This window comes from Emys orbicularis, chromosome 7 (genome assembly GCF_028017835.1).
Source record: "Emys orbicularis isolate rEmyOrb1 chromosome 7, rEmyOrb1.hap1, whole genome shotgun sequence".
NCBI classification, from domain to species: Eukaryota; Metazoa; Chordata; order Testudines; family Emydidae; genus Emys; species Emys orbicularis.
In genome coordinates, this window is record NC_088689.1 from 126,441,488 (window position 1) to 126,458,502 (window position 17,015).

The window sequence follows — 17,015 nt, forward strand, 5'->3', positions numbered from 1 at the left end:
AATGTTGCATTTTTCAGGAACAGAACTACAGCGTTCAGTGAGGAGTTACTGTATTGTAGTAGTGCCTAGGAACCAGGTATCCAGGCCCCATGGTGCTATGCTCCCACAACATAGACACAACCAACACCCACAGTGCTTATGGGCTAAGTAACATACTTAATATAATTTGATTACCACAGTTAAGGATGAAGAGGATCTAATACAATTCGCATTCAGAGTCTGTCCTGCTTTAACTATATCAACAGTAATTGAAAGTTAAAAAAAAAAATCTATAATATACATGACCTCAGTTAGTTAGTTGCAATATAATATAAAATCCAATATATTAGCTGACATGGAAATCAGTCAATTATAGGTGTTTCCATTCATTCTCTCCTTGCAGAAATTAAATTTATCAATGAGTATTCTAGGAGAACCTTATCAAATGTGGCATTAATGAATCTGACTCTTCCTCCTGGGTTAGTACAGAGCTAACATCCCAGTATAGCATTTGAGGGCATTATCGCTTCTTGGCTCTCTGTGAGCTGAGGGGTGAAAACATTTTCTACCGGCTGTCTTGATCTTGTGTGATCGCTGAAGAGGTCATGGCACTTTTTGCAAGAGTAAAAGTGGTGTCGTGGCCAAATTCCAACTTTTGTAACGACATTCTGCTCATTTAGTTTTCTTCTGTAGCTTATAAGATAAAATATTCTATTCCTGTCCAAAACCATTACATAATATTAATTACCATGTAACATTCTGTATCCAGCTGCTTTTTAGAAGTTGCTAATGTAAAACATACACAGTAGAACTTTAACTTGAAATATTGACTGGGTTACCTATTGTTAGTTACTGAATTTTGCAAATTAAAGAACAAAACCAAGTCAGATTTAATTTTTTTTAAAGAGACACTAACTTAAAGAATAATTTGTTCTGACTAGTATAGTTCAGTTATTGTTTCCTAATAGTATATGAATTAGTAAGTATTCTGTAGCGTATTGTGAAAGAGCAACGACGCTTAGTAATAAACTTCACTGCAGTACAATCATTGCTAAGAAGTCAGTGGAAGACCCCTGTCTTCAATACACAAATTATGGAGCTTGAAAATTGGCAAGGCTCATCCGTTGTTTGTAAAGCAAGTTGGCATCTTTTGTAGACTAAAGGCCCTATCTATAAATATAGATCATTCTCACTATGCTAGTATGTTGAATTTTAACTGATTTTACTATTTAAAAAGGGTCTAAGCAACAGCATGTGCATGGGAAATGCATATGTTTTAGTTTATATGTCTTCAGGTTCTTTTAGAAGCCGATTGAAAATGCTTAGATGATTGAAGTATCTCCTCTCCCAGAAACTCACACTGCTGGAGTTCTGCATGTTTCTGGGCCAGTAAATCTATGGACTTTTCAGTTACTTTTTCTAAGCGATCATCCACCTGGTGTGGAACACAAATTAAAATGAAACAATCTAGTGTACAGATTGAACAGCAAATTCCTGGATGCTGGACCGAAGATAAGTGGTTTGAGTATAGGTGTAAGTAAAGTTACATTTTCTAATTCAATTTATGGTGATGCAATGTTGAAATAGTTACCTTCCAAGAAAATCAAGAGTCCCTATTTAAGTCATCTGCAAAAGATTGGTGGGGATAAAGAGCCACCACGTTATAACTAGATTTAGTTAGGGAGAGTTAGTGTCACAGTTAAGATAACCAACTGATTTCTACATTTACTGCCGTTTCAAATAGTACTACGTTAAAGTAAACTAGGGAACTTTTAGTGTGTGACAGCAGCGTCCACACAGGCCAGTTAGTACACAACACATTAGTGTGCACTAGAATTTACACCACTCCAGTGCAAACTACCACATCGTGTAGACAAACCCGAAACCTACTTCCGTGGCATCAGTTTTTTAGCAACACATTTCAGTTCCAGTCTGCCATGACTATCCTGAGAATATGTAGTTGAAACCCCCCTTATTCTTCTGCTTGAATTCCTCCTTCTGTGAACTGTTGAAGCACAGATGAGATACTCTCTGCCCTTATTCTGGAAACTTATCCATTGTGATGTTGCTTACCTGAGTGGCTTCCACATGTACAAATATAAAATGCACTTGGGATCCCAGCTACACACTATACTACATTTTTTAAAATGGAGATTATTCCTACCATTCTAGCCTGCTTTTTGTGCTTCTCTCTCTGAGGTGGTAGACTGTGTGTTGCCATGATACTACGTCCTAGTCCCACCGTCACATGGACATTGAATACCAAACAGAGGAGACAACACCACGATGATTTTTAAAAGGGATAAAGCTGATATTTCCTACACTAGGGGGTTTTGTTTTTAAATTAAAAAATAAGTTATTGTATTCTACCTCAAACTGCCTGGGGCGCAATTTGAATATTAGGCATAGCTAGGGAACATGGGCAGAATTTTTAACTTAGAAAGAAGAACAAGCATGTGATGTAACTTCATGCACTGACAGAATAAGCGGTCATGGTGACACCAGTGCCAAGTGATACTATCACTGCCCCTTCGTGAATCTATGGTAACTTGAAGCTACATCTAAGAAAATTGCAAAAACACAGGTTTAAGATACGTGGCATTGCACTAGAGAGATTACTAATTATTTTTATTACAGATACCTGCATTTGAAGCTTTCCAGCTGTAACACCTGAATGATACTGCAGCTTCCGCTCATTCTTTTTCTTCTTTTTGAGGCCTAGAAAGTTTCCCCTCTTTTTTGACAAACAAGGAACCTGAAAACAAAAAATGTATTCAGACAAGGCTAGCTAGTGTGGCTTTGGGAGGTCTAAAAGAATTATTTTTGTTTTATGGTATCTGTAAGTTGTATTTCTTATAAAATGGGAAATACCCAATATGTAAAAAGTATTAGACACTGAATATGCAGCATAGGGAGAAAGCAAGTCACCAATAGAAAAATATGTTCTCATTCCTCCCTCATCTTCCTATTTTCAAGCATTTGTTCTTGGTTTACCTTGACCTGCCACTGCTGAAACTCTTATTCATAATTTAGGGATAAATCGTGCTACAACCTTGAAGCAGCTGGCACAAGGAGATGGGATACTAGCAGTGTTCTGCTGCTTTACCTCCATGGCACCTTGCATGTATGGTGGGATAACTCAAACCAGCCTACTGCAAAGCACTTCTGGGTGTTGTTTACTACTCCTCTCCAGTGAAGTAATTGAGACATATGTTCAGTTACTGTTCATAACGTGGCACGTACATATGATGTTGCCTGGGGGCTAAACATACCCCTTATCCTCCAACTAAGACCTTGCAGTCTATGCAGGTAGGTACATTAATTGGGCTGCCACGGTAGTGTGCTATGAGAGCATCCCACTTGACTATTCGAGCAGGAGTTAAAAGCTCCTTACACCATTTCCCATCTACTCACTTCGTTTGGCAGTTTTAGATGGTAGTAACTGTCCTTTTTGGAGAAGAGAGAGGAAGTGAGTTGAGATGGGCTGGATCTGGTGCTGTTAAAGTCCAATCCTGTTTTCTAGAAAATAAAAACCAGACAAACACTCAAAAGGGGAAAGAAAAGAAGAGCAAAGATAGAAAATGGAACTTGGGTCTCTGGTGTTGGTTCTCACTTTCCCCCTCACTGTTGGAAAAACATCGGCACAGCACATGCTCTTACCAGCCACTCTGAGACCTGGCAGACTGGTACCAGCGACGGGCTGTTTAAGGCATTGCTTTTAGCTGCTTCCTTCTGGTCACAGGCTTACAGCAGTGTTGCAAAATATGCAGTCTTAGGTGACTAAGCCAGAATCTTATTAAACAGAAGGCAAAAGGAGAGAGATTGGAAAGAAATGAAGTAAGGTGGGGAAGGAAAAAGGATACACCGAAGCAGGCAGGGAAAGAGATGAAGCCTCATATTTCAGGTGGTGTTTGGAATTTAGTCTATGCTGGTGGAGATCTGGGTCTCTCTCTCTGGTCCAGTGTGGTCAGGGCATCTCTCAGGATTAGGACAAGGAAGGTCCAGGATCCCAGGAGACGATGGGGGTGGCAGCCATGATGGTGAAGCTTGTTCCTTCCCCGTCTTTTTCAGTCAGCCAGTATTGCGGAGCCAGCTTTTCCCCACAGTCTCTTTCTGAGGACCCCAAAAGGGGGGTGATGGGAATAGCCCGTCTCGTCCGTATTTTGGCCCTGTTTCCAACACACCAATTTTGGTTAGCTGATTTCTGATTCCACACTTTTCTTGTTTACCAAGCCTGGTTTTAAATACAGTCTTCAAGTTGCATCAGTAGGCCTTTTTCTTTGGACTAATTCAATCTCTCTTGCATTTGCTTATTTTCCCCATCAATATTTGTTGTTATCAGTTATTGTGACATTTTATGAACTTTCACTCACTTCTTACAGTTGAGCTCACAATTAGGGTAAGCTTGTAGGCCCAATTATCGCAACAGGCCCCTAGTCTATTCTTCTCCCAGGGCCCTCGCTACACTCTCGCTCACACCGTCTCCCCTTTTGGAGCTATTCCACTTTGTATAAGTAAATATTCATCTGGCCACAGAGAGTTTAAATAGAATTTTTGTTTTCTGGCCAGCCCTAATAAATGGCAACCCAGGGAAGATCAAGGCTATGCAAGTGTGGGCCTACCATTAGGGGTAACCAGCAGATGGCGCTGGTCTCCATTCATTCCCCACAGCTAGAGCTTGTCATGAAAGCAGTTTTTCCTGGAACATTTCACACCTCTCTGTAGGTTTCCCAAAGGAACCATGTTTACATTTATTTATTTGTAAGCATTTTTGTCAAAAGTGTTTCATTTTTGAAGTTTTTCCATGTTTGATTTTTCCATTCCCGCCCACCTCCACGGTCATTTTTCCATTGAAGAAAAAAATGGAAGATTTTGAAAGTGTTTTTTGTGAAAAATTTGGATTTTGAAGAGAGCCTTTTCTGACAATGTTATTTGGCTCCGTTCGTGACCTGCTCCAGCCCAGCCAGGGGCATTCAGAATCCCTGCTCCCCTGCCCCTAGTCCAGGGGGTCTCAAACTGGGGGTCGTGAGCCCTCAGGGGGTGGCGAGGTTATTACGTGGCGGGTCGCGAGCTGTCAGCCTCCACCCCAAACCTCGCTTCGCCTCCAGCATTTATAATAGTTCTAAATGTAAAAACAGTGTTTTTAATTTATAAGGAGGGGTGGGGGAGGTTGCCCTCAGAGGCTTGCTGTGTGAAAGGGGTCACCAGTGCAAAAGTTTGAGAACCACTGCCGCTGTGAGGCTGCCTCCACCCCACTGCAGCAGGCTGCTCTCTGCCTCCCACCCCTGCTGGCTGACTGCTTGCTGCCAGAACTCCCCTTGGTGGTCAAGACATGAAGAAGGATCTCATGGGTGACTGAGCGGCACAGACAGGGTCTTCCCAGGTGGGAGCTGGGAAGGAGAGTTTACAGGGGCAGGGAATTGAATTAGGAAAATATTCTGGGTCTGAGCCTCCAATCAGGCAAATCTCCCATTGACTCCAGTGGGGCCTGCACACACAATTGAATAAAAGACATTTATTTTAGTTGTCTGACCATCGTCAAAATTCTACCGTTTGGAGTTCAGCTGTCAGAGATGTCACCGACAAGTGTCTCCTGGTTTGTCTTGCTCTCACAACCGTGTTTTCCCCAGTTATCCTCTCTGCTTGTTCCTCCATGACATTCACATCCAGCTGGATGGTTGCTTTGAAAGAAAAGGAGATGGAGAGACTTTAGAAACATCACAGTGCTGTTTCTGAGCTAGAGACGGACAGCTGGAAGCTCAGCCAACATAAAATAATTTGTGTTCTTTATATTCTCCTCTTCCCTCATCTCAGTTCTTCCTGTGCTGTGACACACACACTGAACACCTGGAGGCTTGAAGTACTAATGCTGGATGGGCTCAGTGAAACCTTTCATTACTTACTAATCCCTTCCAGGGACAGCTCTGGTGACCGACCTTCTCCTCTTTATCTCCTGCTCTAGTTCCAGTAGCCAAACTCGCTCACGTCCCAGTGTTAACATCAGGAGCTTCTTGATAGAAACTGACTTTGTGTGTTATTTTCAAAAGGTGTGTCACATATGTTCTTCTTCGATTGATTGCTCATGTGTATTCCACAGTAGGTGTGCGTGCTCGCCATGTGCACCGGTGCCAGAAGTTTTTCCCCTAGCAGTACCCGTAGAGGGGAGCACCCCCCGCAACCCTGGAGTGGCGCCTGCCTGGCGCGGTATAAAGGGAGCTGCGTGCTTCCCCCACCCTCAGTTCCTTCTTGCCAGACAACTCCGGCAGCGGGGAAGGAGGGCGGGATGTGGAATAGACATGAGCAACACATCTCGAAGAACACCAGTTACGGAAAAGGTAATTCTCTTTTCTTCTTCCAGTGATTGCTCATGTGTATTCCACAATAGGTGATTCCAAGCTATATCTGCTGGAGGTGGATAGGAGTTCACAGACTCTCTGGACGGCACACAGCCCTGCCGAACCCAGCGCCCTCCCTGGTCTGGGAGACGATCACATAATGCGAGGTGAAAGTGTGAACTGAAGACCATGTAGCAACCCTACAAATGTCCTGGATGGGGACATGGGCCAAAAAGGCGGCCATGAGGCCTGCACCCTAGTTGAGTGTGCCCTCACAATTGACGGCGGGGGGATTCCCGCCAGGTCATAACAGGTACGGCTACACGATGTGATCCCGTTGGAGAGTCACTGAGTGGAGATCGGCTGACCCTTCATGCATTCGGCCGAGGCGATGAACAGCTGCGAGGATTTTCTGAATGGTTTTGTCCGCTCCAGGTAGAAAGCCAGAGCCCGTCGCACATCCAGTGTGTGGAGGCGGCGCTCCTCATTGGACGCATGGGGCTTGGGGCAGAGGACCGGCAGGAAAATGTCCTGACCCATGTGGTAGCCGGAGACCACCTTCGGGAGGAAGGAAGGGTGTGGGTGGAGCTGGACCTTATCCTTATGGAACATCATGTACGGGGGTTCAGAGGTCAGGGCCCTGAGTTACGAGACTCGTCTAGCTGACGTGATCGCCACCAAGAAGGCTACCTTCCATGAGAGGGGCAACCAGGAGCATGTAGCTAGCAGCTCAAACGGGTGGCCCGTGAGGCGGGCCAGCACCAGGTTCAGATCCCACTGTGGGACTGGGGGCCTGACGTATGGGAAGAGATGATCCAATCCCTTAAGGAATCGGCCAGTCATAGCATGAGAGAACACCGTATGGCCCTGCACCGGCGGGTGGAAGGCCGATATGGCTACCAAGTGCACCTTGACGGACAAGGGCGCCAGGCCCTGGGCCCTAAGGTGAAGGAGGTAGTCCAAAATAAGCTGGATCGGGGCAGCCAAGGGGGAAACGCTCCGCTCATCTGCCCATCAGGAGAACCGAGACCACTTTGCCACTTTGCGCATGGAGGGTCGCCTAACACAACAACCTGTGGTGTACCTCATCCAATGCCCTACATGCCCCAACAACTATGGGGGCGATACCCGACAAGCATTACCCTCTTGAATGAACTCACACAGAAAAGTGATAAAAGACAAAAAAAAAAAAACCATCACCCATGGGCAAACACTTTCCACAAAGCGAGCACTCCATCTCTGACCTCTCAGTCCTCATCCTCAAAGGAAACCTGGACAACACCACCTCCCAAAGGCAAGCTTATTTTACCGAATCACCTCTAGAAACGAAGGTTGAATTGTAGACCAGCGCTGCTGATTTCTTGGAATGAAAGTGTGCTATTAGTCAGCAAATACACTTTATTCAATGAAGTTGCCATGCAGTATCAAACAGCATATCTGACGGAAGCCTGCAAGATCTTACACCAGTTCTGAAGTGTACATAAGAAGAACCATTGGTCTGACCTAGTATGGTCAGTCTAGCCCAGTATCCTGTCGTTCAGCAGTGGCTAGTGCCAGATGCTTCAGAGGGAGTGAACAGAACAGGGTGATCATCTAGTGTCCCAATCCCTGTCATCCATTCCCAGCAGCTGGCATTCAGAGGCTTAGGGACATCCAGAGCACGGGGTAGCCCCCTCTGAAAACCCTGATCGAAAGTATGCACATGTAAACCTCAAACTCAGAACTTCTACTATATTTTAGTACAGTTGTTAACAAACCTGAAGATTTCTGGGGCTTCTTAAAGGTCAGTATTTGTTTCAGAGCCATGTTAGCTCTCATGAACCTAGTCCTATATTTCATGGACACACTCAGAAGACCTGGTTCTGCTACAGAGAAGAAAATCCATCACTGAGGTTAATGAGAGGGTGGAACTGAGGCACAGAGAATCAGGACTGATCCCTCATTCAATGTTAAATTACCATTCTGAGAAAGCTTCCATGTTTTCATTTTTGGAAATCCTCTGGGAGATGGCAACGCCTTAATTATTTTTGGAAGACGTCCATGTGCTCCACAAAAGCCACCTGCTCTGTAGCTAGTTAGATTTACAGGGCTGTCATCATGTAGTTTGAGTTTTTTAATGTGTTCTTCGATAGGACAGAAGCATTTTTCCCCATTGTTGTCCTCATATGCGTCATAAAACCTTTTTTCTCATTTTCACAGATTTCAAGACAACCTGAGTCACTTCCACTGGAGGAGTCGTCATCTTTGGGTATCAGGAGATTTCATTTCAGTAAGTTAGTAGACACAGCTCTATGCCACCAGAGACAAAGAAAAATGACTAGTAATTACATGCAGTAAATATAGAATTCAAATACCTTGCGTCTGACACAAAGGGTTTTTTTAAAGTCCTATGTCTAACAATGGGCCTAACCCTTACAAGAGCTCAGCATCTACAAAACCCACTAATGGGTGACACGCTGGCCCTCATGAAATTACCGGGACAGCCACTAAACTTCAATGGGCTTTTGTCCATTTTTTCCTGTTATGGCCTATTGAAAATGTAATGACTATAGAGAAGTTTCAAATTACTCAAAGGTGGGAAGAAAATAAATGTTCACCTCTGACATCCCCACAAATGCCAATATCCCAGAAACCCAGCACGTTGTATTTCAACCCAGCACCATTTTTTTCTTCTGTGAAGTATGGTGAACACAGAAAAGGAGTTTTAAAGTGAAGCGATGTTTTGAAAGTTGGTCGGAAGTTTACTTCTGAAAAGTTTTCTAACATTTTTCACACAGAATCTCTCCGTGCTAGCAAAATGCCAACATTTCTCTTTTGTTTGGTTGATCTGCTGCCAAGGAGAATAATTGCCTTTTAGTACTTTGGGTGTGGGAGGTAGGGAAGCACTTAAGCATGTACTTAAGCAGTAACTTCAATGGAATTTAAATGCTTTGCTGAATCAGAGCTGTACTGGGGAACTTATAACTATATATGAAGTGGTTTGTAAAAACCCTGCACTAAGGAAAGCAGGAACCGGGCTCGCTAGGAGCTAGCAGAACGTTGAGGAAGAGGTAAGTACTTGCCCACACCATGTAGTCAGGAAGCAAGAACTAGGAAACTACTAAAAAAAAGATGAATAAGGCCATGTCTACAGGAGGACACTCAGGAAATCCAAATTAACTGCACTAAACCCCCGTGTGAGCTCTTCTAGATAGAATTAAAGTTGCCTTCATTTGGTTTTAACTGAATTAAGGCCACTTCAATTCTGAATAAGTATCCGCACAGGAATTTAATGCAGTTCACTGATCCACTTTAAATTCACACCTTTAGTTAATTCAGATTAATTTTACTGGAGAGTCCTTAAGGCTCTTGTCTACATGGGAAAGTTATACTGGAATAAAAGGGGCTTATAGCTGTATAAGAGTGGCTTTTTGGCTGGTTCAGTTTATGCCATTTGGCAAGGCGTTTGAGCTAAACCAAAACATTCACTCTTCTACCAGACTAAGAATGTCCAAATGGGGGTTTACACTGGTATGTAGCAGTTTAAATTCACACCTTAACTTAGACCTTGTCTAGAAAGGAAAGCTCTTTTGGGGCGTATAAACTGTTTGTTTCCTTTCCTACTGACTCAACCTTAAGCAATGTGTTTCTTGCTGGGTTTGAACCAGGCTGAAGCAAACGCTTGATCTGGCTGCACATTCAGAAGTATTTCCTCCAGGCTCTACACAGAGGTACGTTCATCTCACCATGGCAGAATGCAGTAGCGTATTGCTTTTTCCCTCCCTCCCTTTTCATTACCCGACAGCCTGGGCCACAATACTCTTAGGCCACGTCTACACTACCCGCCGGATCAGCGGGTAGTTATCGATCTATCAGGGATCAATTTATCGCATCTCATCTAGACGCGATAAATCAATCCCCGAATCGACGCCCGTACTCCACCTTGGCAGGAGGAGTAAGCAGAGTCGACGGGGGAGCCGCAGCGGTTGACTTGCCGCCGTGAGGACGGCCAGGTAAGACGAACTATGATATTTCGACTTTAGCTACGCGAATAGCGTAGCTGAAGTTGCGTATATTAGATCGATCCCCCCCCACACACTGTAGACCAGCCCTTAGTCATTGTGATGTTTGTTTACATTTCCAAAAAAAAAAAAATGCTAGGGGCAGAGTGAAGATTGGGGAGTTGGTGCTAGTCAGATGGGAGGGGAAAGGTTTAAATGCAGTGGGAACTGGCTAGGTCTTTTAACTGTTTACCAGGCATTTTAATGTTTAGGGGGTTTAGAAGATGGATAATTTTTGTTTAAAAAAAAAGTAATGTTGGGAGTTAGCTGAACTCCACCGAAGCACACGGTCAGCATGAACTCTTTTGTAGCCAAGTTGCTTCTCTGTGAATTTAGAATAGTCCTGGTATTCGCTTAAACCTCACCTCTGCCACTGTGGCTGCAAATATCTTAGTAGTGGTCTGGCAGCTGGCGTGCACCGAGATCTCAGCTTCTGATGCTGGCCAGGATTGTCTCATTGTCTTCCCCCCACCCACCCCATCTGTCTGTTGTAGCCGATGGTTGTCTCTGTGGCAGGGACCATCTTTTTATTCCACGTCTGTACAGGGCCTAGACCCATGGGGTTCCCATCCATGCCCGAGTTTAAGTGCTACCACAATACAAATAAAAAAGTAAACATGCCACAAAAAAACTCTGTATTGACTGCAGTAGGACAGTAAATACATACAGTGTTTAATGAGTGGTGAACTATTGGTTGTTACATATGGATCACTTGATGATTACCTGTTCTGTTCATTCCCTCTGGGGCACCTGGCACTGGCCACTGTCGGAAGACAGGACACTGAGCTAGATGGACCTTTGGTCTGACCCAGTACGGCCGTTCTTATGTTCTTATGAGTAATCACAACATCTCCACTAACTTTGTCTATTGCATTGAATATTTTGTAAGTTATACCTTATAAGCTGTGCCAAAAATAATAAAACATATTTTGATCCTCCGAGTCTTTATGCTTATGATGTGGAGACAAAAATATCTAATCCCAACTCAATATGTAAGTTTATTATTAAGTCTAAAACGCATTCGGGCAGGGAGTAAAGAGATCTGTGTTGTTTGAATTAAAGTATTCCAGATAACAGCTGCAATTTTGTATGAGCTGAGATTTTCTCCAGTTACCTTGTATGCATTCTCAATGCCTTAACTCAGTGGGGATTTTCCATTTGTTTTAAAGCATGAGGTGAAAATTGTATAATAACTTTCTCCCTTTAAAGACCAATGCATCAGACATACTGGGCCCTGTTTCAAAGTATTATAGCCATCCCCTTGCATTCTACCAGATTATGATATATAGCTGCATTGAAGTCATTAGTATTACTTACCTCTCAATCCCATTTTTCTTTTTGATATGCGGTATTTTATCATCATCATGTGCCCCGTTTCTGTAGCTCCTAAAAGAGTTGGAAAAATGCATTTGCCTATGGTGCATAGTTAGTTCACTGCAAGCTAATTGACTAGTAGAGATTCTCAGCATCCTAATAGCGACACTTTTAGACTGTCTGATCAATTTGCAGATGTTGAAGTGGGTGCTTCCATCTCAGACCTGCTTTTAGCCAAGTTTTAGGAATTTCATCTCCGTTCACTGGCATGTATTAGGTTCACCGTTACGAGAAATGTCCTGCTTGAGGTAACTTAGGGCTGATAATAAATAAGTTTGTCAGAGCTATGGGAAATTCCATGATGTGCAGCTAAACATTTTGTGGTGTATTCCTTACCCATCAAGTGAACAACACTTTAGTAAGACAGCAATTCCCCCCCTGATGATTTACACCCGGGGCAGCTAGCCTGAGCCGTTGCTCACCATGGTCCATGCTACCACGACTCCATTGCTATTTTTAGTCAGGTAGATCAATGAGAACTAGTGTGGGTGTGCCTCCTCGAGATAGGAATCACATCCCGACCTGCAAGTGTAGACAGAACCTGACACACGCCTCCCACCACCCCTCATCCCGGGAAAGTCTGCCTAGGGTTTCACAGATTTTACCAAAGTAATAGCTAAGATACCCAGAAAATCTTCACCCCTATGGCTACACAGCAGCTGGGAGGTGTGATCTCCAGCCTGGGTAGACAGACGCATACTAGCATGTGGACTAGCAGTGTGGACGCTGCTGCATGGGCAGCCTCTTAGGCTAGCCGCCAAGCTTGGACCCAGGGGCTGAGCAGCGGTTCTAGCTTCACCTGGGCAAGGCTCTCTACCTGCGCTGGGAATCAGACCTCCCAGCAGTGGTGCTGACACACCCTTGGATTTTGAGAAGTACACAAAGCCCAGACCTGTTTGGTGCAACCAGGAGAGACAGAGTCAGACCTTGTTCCACAGAAAAACATTCAGAAGGGAAAGAAGGGACGTAGACCTCTTCTTCAGTCAAGATGTTGGGCGGGAAGGGATGGCCTCAGGATGCTATAGGCATCTTCCAATAGATTAGCTCCTTTCTGGAGGGAAAGCTGAGGGGCCTCAGATCTCCCTTCAAGATTTCGAGAGTGTGGAGAGAGAAGAACAGGAGTACTTGTAGCACCTTAGAGACTAACAAATTTATTTGAACATAATATAATTAAGCTACGAAAGCGTATGCTCAAATAATTTTGTTAATCTCTAAGGTGCCACAAGTACTCCTGTTCTTTTTGCGGATACAGACTAACACGGCTGCTTTTCTGAAACCTGGAGAGAGAAGGTGGAGATGGGGGTTGTTTCAGAGAGAGAGAGAACCAAGGAGCCAGTCATGGTGCCACTGGAGGGAAAGAGCTGAGCCCGACGACCAGTGTCTGCAGATATTGCTAGTAGAATCATAGAATCATAGCATATCAGGGTTGGAAGGGACCTCAGGAGGTCATCTAGTCCAACCCCCTGCTCAAAGCAGGACCAATTCCCAAATAAATCATCCCAGCCACGGCTTTGTCAAGCCGGGCCTTAAAAACCTCCAAGGAAGGAGACTCCACCACCTCCCTAGGTAACCCATTCCAGTGCTTCACCACCCTCCTAGTGAAATAGTGTTTCCTAATATCCAACCTAGACCTCCCCCACTGCAACTTGAGACCATTGCTCCTTGTTCTGTCATCTGCCACCACTGAGAACAGCCGAGCTCCATCCTCTTTGGAACCCCCCCTCAGGTAGTTGAAAGCAGCTATCAAATCCCCCCTCATTCTTCTCTTCTGGAGACTAAACAATCCCAGTTCCCTCAGCCTCTCCTCATAAGTCATGTGCTCCAGACCCCTAATCATTTTTGTTGCCCTCCGCTGGACTCTTTCCAATTTTTCCACATCCTTCTTATAGTGTGGGGCCCAAAACTGGACACAGTACTCCAGATGAGGCCTCACCAATGTCGAATAAAGGGGAACGATCACGTCCCTCGATCTGCTGGCAATGCCCCTACTTATACAGCCCAAAATGCCGTTAGCCTTCTTGGCAACAAGAGCACACTGTTGACTCATATCCAGCTTCTCGTCCACTGTGACCCCTAGGTCCTTTTCTGCAGAACTGCTACCTAGCCATTCGGTCCCTAGTCTGTAGTAGACCATTAGGAATCAACATTAGTCAACTAGCTGAAAGTGAAGTAGCCAGGAGGGATAGCACCTCTCAGGGGATTGGAGTGGGGGCCTCAATACCTTTGCAAAGTGACCTTCACTAAAGCCACTTTTCTGAGACTCACATGGCCTATTGCTGCAGCCCCACTGAAGCCAATGAGCCAACCAGTATTGCCACTTCCCAAGGGTTGAACCCAAATATCCCAGGACTCAGGATAAAAATCCCAAAGGCTGGCAACATTCCCTAATGCTGATTTACACCAGCTACGGATCCGGACCTGGGTTTGCAACAATGCTCTGTGAACCTGGCCATTTGGTTTCCTGGGGCAGGAAGTTTGCAAGCATCTGCTGGAAGATTTGTTTCCAGTAAAAAATATTTTAAAAGAAGAACAACAAAATTAAACATCCAGAGGGAAGCAATTGCAATGTCTCCGGTATGTGCCCTACACCCCCCCGCCCCCCCCAAAAAACATACCCCCACTACCACCCAGCAAGCCGCACACCTCCCTCCTGAAAAGTCTCAAATAAAATTGATGGGACATTAGGCTTGCTGGCGACGAGAATAGCTGATGTGGGGAACAAGGAGCACTGGCACATAGTAGCTACTTGTTTAGCTACCTACTCTGCGTCGACACATGCAGCACGTATCGAGCCACAAACACAAGATCAGTCAGAGCAGAAGCTGAATGTGAATATTTCACACAACTCAAAAACAAGGTAACTGGCCAAATCCCTGGCATAACAATCACTATCCATGTTCTCTGGTTTAGGAGTAAGCATGCATTGGCACATCAATGCCAGCAGATGGCAGCAGAGGTTAACAATATTTTTCCATTCTTGCCTGCTGTTCCTGGGTGTTTCTTTTAACACATACATGATTGTTAATATAAGTGGGTTGTAGCCCACGAAAGCTTATGCTCTAATAAATTTGTTAGTCTCTAAGGTGCCACAAGTACTCCTGTTATTTTTGCGGATACAGACTAACACGGCTGCTACTCTGAAACCCATGATTGTTAATATTCATGAATATTTAGTTTTATTATAGTTCAGTCCTGCCCATTACATGCTACATATTTAATCTGAATTGTACACAAGTCCTGTATTCTGATTCTGTTTTTCCTAGCTTTTCTGCTTTCCTTTAGGGAAAATGCATAACGCATGTTCTTTTGACTGGAAGTTGGTATTGTGCTGGCTTTTAGTGTGAATAAAAGGCAGAACGGTTTAAGAATTATAGTGATATTTGACTTTTCCAGGACACTTTACATACTATGGCCCTGATCCTGCAAAATGTTCATATATCCTTGTATTTATTCCTATATTTATTCACAACTAGGCCCTTTGAAGTCAATGGAACTGTTTAGCAGCAAAGGGTTAAGTTTATCTGCATAGGATCACACCCTTTACAGCTACAAACAGCTTTACTGAAGTTCGGTAGGTACAGCTGAGGTAGAGCGGCATGACAATGGAGATAGTGTCCTTTTTGCCCTAAGGTAAATATTTAGAGTTATGAAAATACTACAAGTTCTTTAACGTCCACACAGAGCAGACAGGACCTTGGTTTTCAGAGTCTCCTCTGAAAGCTCCAGCCACAGAAAACGGTGGAACTGACGTGTGTTTCGATGATAAAACCTTTGTTAGTCTGTAGAGCCCCTAGCATGCTGTGAGCACAACGTAAATGTTAAGTAAGAATAGCCCCCATAGCTATATGAAAAGGGCTGATTCACCTTACTGGCAGGCATAGCTATTTCCAAGGAGACAGTTTAAGATCAGAAGATAAAGTACCTGACGTAGATGGAGTCTGGACTTGCTAAGGGCCTAGTTTTGCCTGCACTAAAGCACATGCATAACTTTGCTCATGAGCTGTCCCATGTGGGAGAGGGCATGGAATAAAAACTGCCATTTGTGGCTGGCATCCTTTCCGTTTGGGACCACTCCAATACTGGCTTTGCAATGCAATGTTAACGACACCTGGCTGAGAGATGCTGAACTAGTTTCACTGAATGAGAGCTCTGCGATATTTTTAATAGAAACGATACAGAGACAGCCAGGATAAACATTTAAAAATTGTTCTTGTATTTAGGAAAAATATTTATGCCTTGCCAATTTGTAATCAGGATAATGTAAAACTGATCTCTGTGGGAAAAGGATCAGGCCTTAAAGAATAAAATGTCAGTTGTTTAACACTATAGTGTTACATCATAGGTAAATAGTGGAAATAATACACTGTACTTTATGTAACGAATTAGCATCATTAGCATACTTTTTTGGCACAAGACTTAGCATATAAGTTATCAGCTAGCAGGCCAGGTTGTTTGCTAATGACTTTTCAATGTCTCTTACATAAAATGTGCTATTCACCTTAAATCTCATTTTACACTAAGTCAAGTGAAATTAATCTGTTGAGTTTAAACTACTGTGTAGAATTTTGTGTCAGCAAGTATTCCAAGTCAAATATTTTCCTGTCATACTGTATTTCACAAAAAAACCTCACAAAAACAATCTCCCCCCGACACAAACAAAACAGCGTAAACTTTTAATCACTAACTACTTTATTTATGTAGCAAGTCACTTGTAGTTGACAATTGTACACAGAGCACCTGGGAACAATGTTGACCAGAATAACATTTCCTACTAATATTGTGGAAGTGTTATGTTCACTTTTGATTGACTTTCTATACGGTAAGTGGAAGTCATTGAAATACACGTATAATCAGCCCAATCAGTGGGAAACATTTAGAATCGTGTCAAGTAACAGAGGGGTAGCCGTGTTAGTCTGAATCTGTAAAAAGCAACAGAGGGTCCTGTGGCACCTTTAAGACTAACAGAAGTATTGGAGCATAAGCTTTCGTGGGTGAATGCCCACTTCATCAGACGTCTGATGAAGTGGGCATTCACCCATGAAAGCTTATGCTCCAATACTTCTGTTAGTCTTAAAGGTGCCACAGGACCATTTAGAATCGTGTTTCACATGCATCTTCTTCTTCTGCGGTTGGACACCCCTCCAGGTCAGTATTTGGATGTTTTGATTCATGTGCTATGAATCCGATTAAACCGATTTAATGTGAAATAGAATTGATCTGAGAATGTTAATTAATGAAAAGTTACTTTGGTAAATTTTTGCTATTAAAAACATTGAAAGTACAAAAC

General features: G+C 43.6%; 1 protein-coding gene across 1 annotated transcript in view; it reads right to left on the bottom strand.

Moving 5' to 3' along the window:
• Positions 1–1,208: 1,208 nt before the first annotated feature.
• The window catches only part of C7H3orf49 (chromosome 7 C3orf49 homolog), a 32,982-nt gene continuing 17,175 nt past the window's right edge, over positions 1,209–17,015 (bottom strand). Inside the window, 7 exon segments of the mRNA XM_065408273.1 lie at positions 1,209–1,273; positions 1,276–1,414; positions 2,621–2,734; positions 3,394–3,498; positions 5,530–5,660; positions 8,494–8,631; positions 11,672–11,740. Of these exon segments, the coding sequence (XP_065264345.1) occupies positions 1,209–1,273; positions 1,276–1,414; positions 2,621–2,734; positions 3,394–3,498; positions 5,530–5,660; positions 8,494–8,631; positions 11,672–11,740 (761 nt within the window).